Source organism: Abrus precatorius, unplaced genomic scaffold, assembly GCF_003935025.1.
Source record: "Abrus precatorius isolate BTA unplaced genomic scaffold, Abrus_2018 Scaffold4, whole genome shotgun sequence".
Classification (NCBI taxonomy): Eukaryota; Viridiplantae; Streptophyta; class Magnoliopsida; order Fabales; family Fabaceae; genus Abrus; species Abrus precatorius.
This window is the reverse complement of record NW_020874384.1, coordinates 4,968,934-4,978,368: the sequence shown is the minus strand read 5'-3', so window position 1 is coordinate 4,978,368 and position 9,435 is coordinate 4,968,934. Positions and strand designations below refer to the sequence as shown.

At 28.3% G+C, this 9,435-nt stretch overlaps 1 protein-coding gene across 1 annotated transcript; it reads left to right on the top strand.

The window, feature by feature from the left end:
• The first annotated feature begins 859 nt into the window (after positions 1-859).
• Positions 860-5,639, top strand: LOC113865433. Its single transcript, XM_027499964.1, has 5 exons — positions 860-1,389; positions 2,975-3,271; positions 3,450-3,668; positions 3,763-3,891; positions 5,138-5,639. Exons 1-5 carry the CDS (start codon positions 1,123-1,125, stop codon positions 5,357-5,359), a joined length of 1,134 nt encoding a protein of 377 aa, XP_027355765.1. The 5' UTR covers positions 860-1,122; the 3' UTR covers positions 5,360-5,639.
• The last annotated feature ends 3,796 nt before the right edge of the window (positions 5,640-9,435 follow it).

The window sequence follows — 9,435 nt, the reverse complement described above, 5'->3', positions numbered from 1 at the left end:
ATGATTATTATTAATAAAATAAAAAGCGATAATCAACTGGCTGTAATGAGGTCGGAAAGAAAAAAGTTACTATTGGCCGACCAATCATGACCAACATATTTTCTTTCGGCAAATATGTCTATCCATTTTGCGAAGAAAATTGTTTTTTAAGACACTCGAAAGCTTCTACACATTTATAGATAGGTAAGGATATATATATATATATATATATATATATATATATATATATATATATATATATATATATATATAACTCTTACAATCAATCTTAGATTTTTTATTTAACTTAAATATAATAAATTATAATTTATTATTTTTTGTATAAAAAAATAAGTCAAATTTTTTTTAAATAAATAATTCACTCAATTTAAAACAAGACTTACACCAAGATTAATATTATTAAAAATATTTAAAATTAAAATAATTTTAACTGGATTCACACTACTGTTCAAAGATTTAATGATCTCTTCATCATTCCTCTTTTTCCCATTACACAAGTAAATCATGCTTGGTTCCATTGGATGATTGTAAATGATTTTATTACTGAAAAATTAAAATAAATTAATTTCAACCAGCATTTATAAGACTTTCTATTTGAATAAAATTATAGTAGGAATAAGATAATACTTGATAACTTACATAAGGTTATCTCAAAATTTAAGAAAAGTATGACTTAACAAGTATTAACTTCTTAATGTTTATCTTACTTACTATTCAATATTTTTAATACTATGACGAGATTGTTGTTCAACTAACACACTTTGAAAGTTAACACTTCAATTAGATGATGTTAATATTAAAGGTTTAAGAATTTAGTTTATTAATTCTCTTCTCCCCTTTTCTCAAAAAATTCCTTTTACGTTAAAAAACCGTGTATTAGTATCTATATACAATAAAACTTAATTATTCTGGTGAGTAATAGTTAATAAGAAATAAATAAAAGCACATGAATAATCGAGAAGGCGTATTTGAAACAGAAACAAAATGGTGGATAAGCGAGAGAGATAATAGAAAAGGAAAAGGGTGATCTCAAACTGAAGTCACTTTAGCTGGTGTGAGAATCACGAGAGGAGCAAGGAAGTCACAAGAGTCACAAGAAAAGGGAGAAGTTTAAGGGAGAGAATGGAGTGTAGGAGAGGAGGTTCAGACACCCTCAAGAAGAAAAGTGGTGGAAATGGACAGGTTCTAGACGGTTCCAATATTATGGAGTTGGTTGGAAATGAGCAAGTTTTCAGCAACTTCGTGGATCATAAGTTTCATGAGTTAGATAGAGACAAAGATGGCAAACTCTCTGTGAAGGAGCTTCAACCTGCTGTTGCTGATATTGGTGCTGCTCTTGGTTTGCCTGCTCACGGCTCTAACCCTGATTCTGATCACATCTATTCTGAGGTTTCATTCCTTTCTTTTCGCTCTTACTTATACATATATTCTATGTATCTTTGTTTGGTTATATGTTTGGTGTTTTGCCAATGCTGGCTCAGAGGGTGGTGGGTTTAACATCAAAGTTATTCATTCCTTTGGATTCTGCCACATTTGGCATGGAAAGATCAGTTTTCTCTACATGAAAAGTTGTCATTACTTTCGCAAATGCTAACACCACAGTATCTTTTGAATACATCTCTGTGGTTCAATTTTTTTTTTAAAAAAGTCAAAACAATTTGTAAAAGGTAATCAATTTATTATATAAATATTGATAGTATTTTATTTGTATTAGTTTTACTTGAATTTTCACCACCTAATTATTTGAATTACGCAACAGAGAAAAACCGAAAGACGAGATTGTTGCATTGGGTGTCTAATCGGCTTGCTAAGATATTGTGGCGTATATGCTTTAGACTTTTTCTCTGGGTTTTGTTTTGGTGGCATTACGAATTCTAATGTTTTCATGGTTCTAATAAATTATGGTCGTGTCCAAGGCAAAATAATTAACTTATTATCAGTGTGATGTCATTATATCTTCATCAGATTTGTTTCGGTTCCAATGTCTGTTGTTTTTATTTATTAAAACATTGTTCGTTTGTGGTTTAAGGCTTTAAGCTTTGTTTTTATCCAATGTCTTTGGCGCATTTCCAACATTTTTTGTTTTTAATGCTTCAAATGTGGATGGAGAAGCAGACGTAAAATGATTTGTTCTTGTAATGTTTTATATAATATGACTATATGTTTTTTGGAAAAAATTAACTTGTTGCTTGGAATATATATATCCTTTTCGGGCCATTATAGAGCAAGTTTTTTTAATAAAAAAATTGACTTATAGTTGGTCCCAGAAGCATCCTAATCTCTTTATGACAATTTGGACCTATCCATCAATATGATAAGTTGGTCGGTCCTGTGGGACTCTGCTTTTGGTTGCAAACTTACAATTGATTTCTCTGCGCTACTTAACTTTTTGTGGTCGTTTTCTCATCTCCTTATAAGGAGGAATCTGGTGAGAAATGTGGTAGAAACTAACAATAAGCTGGCATTTGGACCTTAGGCTCTAATATAAATTAAACTAATAATGATTTGTGCTGTTTTAAACTTATGCTATACTTGGATTTAAAACTAATAATTTATACTCATAATATGCTACTAGAAAGTTTTGAGTTAGACTTTTGGGTACTAAAAGTCAAACTTCTATTATTATAGTCAATGAGTAAATTACATGGCCCAGGCCACTAGCTGCATTCTGAAGGCAATGTTCTTGTGGGGACAGGCAAAGGTTTTCTTTAGCGACATACTTTGGGGGAAAAGCTTTCTCACCTAACTACTAAAGATGGGCAAGCAATAAATATGTAAAGTATAAACTACCTTAGTCACAAGAAGAAAAAAATAGCACTTGATTTTAAAATAACGTGACATAATGAGGATTAAACGGATTATTTTTCTCCTCATAAGATTATAATTATATTTGTGTGAGCAAGACTTTGATTGGCCATTATGTTTGAACCAATCACAAAGCAAGAATTGACATGTTGAGTAACTTATTCCATAGGTGTTGAATGAATTCACACATGGGAAGCAAGAAAGAGTGAGCAAGAGTGAGTTCAAAGAGGTTCTCTCAGACATTCTTTTGGGCATGGCTGCTGGATTGAAGCGAGACCCAATTGTGATTCTTCGCATTGATGGGGAAGATCTTCTGGAGTTTGTTAATAGTTCAGGTTATGAAGCAGAAATGGCATCCATTTTCTCTCAGATTGAATCCCCTGATCGGTCACTTCATGATCATATAATTGAAGCTCTAGGCAAGCTCACTGTTGATCAAGGAATTCCTCCTACATCAGATTCTTGGGTAGTCAATTCGTACCAATATCTTTGACCTTCTTTAGAGATATGAGAAATTAAAACACGATTAAAACATATTTTCACTTGTTGCTAAGAAGTTCATTATATACTTCATAACCAAAAAGATAAAAATTATCAAACTTATGTCATTTCCTTCCTCTCTTGGCTTATCTATCTTTGATTAGGTCCTTACCAATATTGTGGAACCGGCACTGCTATCTAAAGATGACTCTTGTTTGGATAAGCCTGTTTCTCAAGAGACATTTTTGGAGGAATTTAAGAAAGTAGCATTGAGTGTGGCTGATCGTCTTAAGGAGCAACCTGTGATAGTTGCTCATAGTGAGAACACCTTTGATGGAAGTGGCATTAAGAGACTATTATCCAACAAGTTTGAATTAGACAAGGTTTATTTTAGTTGTGGTTCCTTGAAATAATCTTTATTATTGTTAAAGTTTTGATGGGATTAAGATTAACCAATCTATGATGGGATGCATGCAGACTTTGAACTCAGCTTTAGAGAATTTGCCTAAAGATCGAAATGGAAAGATGTCAAAGGAGTATCTAAGGGTGGCACTGGATGTGGTGGCTCCATCTGCTGGTTTACCTCCAGTTGGTGCAATTGAAGAGGTAAGTTGTCAACACATGCTACAAATTCATCTTCAGCTTCACTATTATCATCTATTCTTTTGTTGCTTTAACTCTATCCAAGTTACTAGATAGACATTTGAGGTAAAATACTAAACCATACTGAAAATATAATGCAGAAGTTTATATGTCACATCTCTCGTGCAATGTTCTAATTTCATTCAACGGTTTGTAATTAATGCGGGAGTAATATGATTTATGATAAGTCAATGAAAAGACAAAATTCACCATTGGCACGAGGTTCTGCATATCATCCCCGGAATTATTGTGGAAAGGCAAATTTCAAAAAAGGTTTGCAGAGGACAATAGTCAAAATATCAAAATGTAAATTTTTTTATTAATAATGAATAAATATTAATCAATGCTTTTAAAATATAAAAAACTATAGTTTTTTATTCAAAATTGATACTAATATATTCTCATAAATTTTAATAAAAATTTATTATATGTTTACTCGTTGCCTAAATAGCCAAACCTTTTTAACACAACGATGAGTAAACCCTTTTAAGTAGGGGAAAGACATTATTTAATATTATAGATGTACCTCTGCGGCTAATTTAGAAAATTTTATAGACAAGTTATGGAAGTAGTTTATAATTTTTCTAAGTTTTTTTTATTTTAATCTAGATAATTTTTTATATAACTTACTAAAATAATTTTTTAAAGTTTATTTTAATAAATTTTATAGTTAAATTTATAGCATAAGATCTCATGTAAGAAAAACTTATTAAATAGACATTTAATTAAAGCTATGCATCCACTTAAGAACTTTCTGTAATTTTTTATTTTTTTATTTACTAATTATTTAGCCATTGCCTTAGTAATAGCAAAACTTTCTTAAAAGTTGTATGACGCCACAAGAAGTAAATTTAGGTTAAATTCTTTTTTATTTTTAATTTAAATTTTAAATCAAGAAAAAGATAACTATATAAAGGTAGATGTTACTGTATAAGGAAGAGTATGTATCTAAGGAGGAGGGTAGAATTCTTTTTTCAACACAACATGGTTTATTGTATAAAGTATATACAAATTTTACATCAATAAAGAGTATTGATAAAGTTAACACGAGTCTCTGTAGATAAAATAAGATGTTATAATTTGTCTAATTATTGTGGTATTCTCTTTTGTATAGGTATATTCAAAGTGTATGTGAAGTGTGTAACATTTTTTTTTGAGTGTTGGTGTTTCCTTAGCAATTTATTTAACATTCACATGTTTGATTTTACAGATGGATAAGGTCATTGGTGAAGTCTTTAAGGTGATGAATGCAGATGATGGGAAAATGGTCAAAGAAGATGAGTTGAAGAAAATTTTGACTGAAATACTGGGGAGTATCATGTTGCAGTTGGAGGGAAATCCCATATCAGTTTCTTCAAATTCGGTAGTGCACGAGCCTCTAGACTCATCTTCTACACTTTTGCAGCCATCTTCTAGTGAAGCTGCGGCATAGCATTGCCCAAGTATATGACGGGTAAAGGAACTGAGAAATATAATAAAATTTTTATTTATGTAAATTATTACTATAATTTGTGTTTTGAACAGTCAAATTTAAATGCTGTGGGATTTGTGAATTTGAAAAATATAGAATGCGATGGAGAAGGAAAATTGAATAGTCAGTTACCCCCTTAGTTGGGCTTGTTGGTCACTTCTAGTTGTACTTCAATCATCTTTCAGGCTGTTTGATCATAACCTAAAAACAATATCATTATTTTACTGATACATATACATTCTCAATCCCTTATGGATGCTTTTTGGTATTTCGTGTAAATACATCCTAATAGCAACTTTAACATTTTAGCTAAACCAAGGTAAACTTTGTTTCTTTTTACTAGACAAAAAGCCTTAAAATATAGTACATCCTTGTTCCAATAGCCTAGGAGTCTTCTAAGGTGTCATCAATATTGTGTCTCGTCTTCTCTTCAAATGTGACTTACAAGGATAAGATCTCTTGTACTAATGATGGAAATAGAATAAACTAAATAATTAGATTTTATAAATTTTAAGTTTGAATTGATTATAAGATCTCATACTCTTAAGTATGAAAATAGAATAACCTAGACTAATTATATTTTATAACATTTAAGTTTTGATTTTTTTTTTTTTAAAGTTTGGTATGCTTTTTTAAAAGTACTTGTTGATTTGTTACAAAAGTTTCTTTAAAAATTTAGCTTTAAATAGATTAACGATTAATTTCAATTTCAAGTTATGTAGTTGCATTAAATATTTTAAAAAAATATATAGTTCGCAATGATCCTATTTGATTTGAGTAGGATTTTAAAATATATATATAAATATATATATATATAATATTAAATAAAGAAGAAAATTAATAAACTTAAATTTATGTGTTGGTTAATGTGATTGAGTCTTTAAATAAACAAATAATGAAAATGCTAAATATTTAATCCTATGATAATAATAATAATAATATAGATTTACGTAATAATTTGTAACCATTATATTATTTATATTTATTTAAATGGACTAAACTTGAATTTTATAATCAAATATTTTTTGAAAAAATATTGATTTAACATATTCAATGAGTTTAATCTGACCTAAATTAAATCTGATATGCTAGACCTAAACTTCTAACAATCTGATTTATTTTGGTTCCTATTTGGACATGTTCTTGAGCTTCATAGGCTTTATTTTGAAACAGCAAGATACCTCCCTAACCAGAAAACCAATACCCTTTCCATAATTGTGGAGCTTCTAATCGCAAAGATGATACTAATTAGCACTTTGCAGGGTTCCACCCAACGCCACCATAAACAGCTTTTCCCGTGATTGGCATTGAAAGAAGTATTGGTACAACTATGGACCTTCTCAACACAGTGTAAACTCATTGTTGATCTGTTACTTTTGGAGTCAAATACAACAGTTACACTAAGAAATCACATAAAAAATGAGCAGTAGAATTATTTTATAAGGGCTTTGAGCTTGCACCCGATTAAGTACTCATATCATTTCCCATCATCATACACACTTTTTGAGTAAAAGAAATTCAATTATTATGCCAAAGAACTTTTCAAACACATAAAATACAATAGTGCTATATATGGCTACTGAGCCCCTTGTAATTTAGGAAGAGGATTTTAGAGAGAAAACAAACAAATTAGTTCTAAAAGACATTAAGATATGTAATCGTAGCTGGGAAAAAAGATAAGCCTATTGCTTATTTGAATTCAAATCATAAGATACTTGGCTGACGAACGAATGATGTAACATAAATGTAAGTTTATCCGCGAAAAAACTAAAGGCATTTTATACATTTTCACTAGAAAAATGAAAATATACAATATACCCATTCTCTAATACTAATCTTATTTCGAGAGTCAGCTCAAAGCTTATGGTTATATATTGAGTTTCAAATTAGTCTATTAAGATTTCGTGTATATTTATGTCAGATTTTTAATGATAATTTTTATTATAGAATATTGTTAAGTAAAATTTTAATTTTAATTGGAGAGCAATATTTTAAAACATAAATAATATTGCAAGTAAGCTTTATTTTTAAATTATTATTACTATCTATTATGTAGACACAAAAGAGTAATGGAGTTGGATCTAGGTTCAAGTGATGGTTTAAACAAACAAACTCAGTTAACTTGTATGGCTCTTGAATCATACATTCCAATCCCAACTTCAAAACACAAATTATTGGTACGTGAATAGACTAATAATAATTGATAAATAGAATACAATAATATTTTTTTTTAAAATATTAATTTCAATACTTAAGAGTGATTTTATATAATTAATAAGAATTTAATTTAATATACTAATAGTGTAATTTTTTTTATACTACTATCCAATCATAAATTATCACATCAGTATGAAATATTAATTTTATAATAATTAATATAAAATTATATCTATAGTGTATTTTAATTTATTAACACTATACATTTTTTTATATTAATAATACATTAAAATTAAACTTATACAATAAAATTTTTCTCAATAAAATCATACTACTCAAAGCTAATCGTCAAATTAATTTTTAAAAGAATATATATTAGTATATTTCTATTTACAAATTATAAAAATTATGTTTGTCTTATTCTTTCTCATTTATAAATTAATGTTTTTTTTATATTTATATATATATATATATATATATATATATATATATATAAAAGAGTCAATAATTAGGAATAGGTTGAAAGGATTAAAGGAATGTGTTGGTTTCCTCCTGTGTATATTATGAGAAATGCAATTTGATTTTTAAAGTGACAACCAAAAGTGATCCAAAAATAATTTTTTTAAAAAGTAGCTTCTTGTTTTAAATTTTTTTAACTAATTATTTTAATGTTTTTGAAATTTTGAAGCAATATACATGTTTAAGATTCTTTAGATTCAATTTGAATTTCAGTTCTATAATTGATTCACTAAACGCTTAATCTTTTCCCAGTCCAATTCGTTAAAGATTAAACCAATCAGTAAAGTTCTTAAATCTATGCTTAAAATGAATTTTATTTGTCAAGATTGTAATTTATTATTGAGTAATCTATAATGTTTTGTACTTGTTAAATGTTAATTAAAAAATTATTTGGTATTAGAATAAATTTAGATAGAGTTTGAAATTATTAAAAAAATAAAAATAAAAGTGAAAAGCAAAGTCGGTGTAAATAGTAAATCTGGCGTAAACAGTAATTTTAGTATGAATAGTGAGTCAGTGTAACAGTGTCAATTTTTTTTAAAAAAATTTTACTTATGAATAAGGAGCCTTGCACGAAATTTTCATTTATTTACCCTTCTCAAAGGTTCTAGAGAAATCCAAGGCCATATACCACTATTTTCTCTCATACTAAATCCTCTTAAACTTAAATTTCTCATTAGATTTGGGATTCTACTATGTTTGTTCTGAAGGATCTGAAATAAGTTTTTATAAGTTTGAAGTTAGATTTACTGTTCATTTTTCTTCTTTTTCTCTTTCTTATAGATAATTGATGATATCTTGGAGAAATTTTGTTGTAAAGCTAAATTTTTAGTAGATCTTGCCATAAAACAAGTAATATTCGGTAGATCTGATGTGAATCGTTATTCTAAGGTAAAGGGAGCTTACTTTAACTATCAAACGATGTTTGAAACAATTTAGTATATTATTATAAGAAGTTTTCAGATGATTTTGTCAGATCTTGTAACATCCTCATTTTTTATATTTATTATTATAACATTGAATGTTGGTTATATTTGTGAAATTATTTGAATTTTAGAGAGTTTAAATTATGTAGGTTGCAAGATATCTGTTCAGAGGGCAAGTGTACCCATCAAGAAGCAATAAAGAGTTCTTAAATTAAGTCCCCGAAATATCGTCCCACAATGATTATTTTTCAATTACTAAGAATTTCTTAATTCAATTGTTTAAGCTTCAAAGATACGAGATTAATTAAAAACAAGAATTTATAAAATCAATTATAAAACTAAGAGCAAGGAATACAATGCACGTCTTGGTTAAACTTATCGGAGAGGAACTTAGAGCATATAGGTTTTCTCATTCAATCCTTTATGTTATTTTTC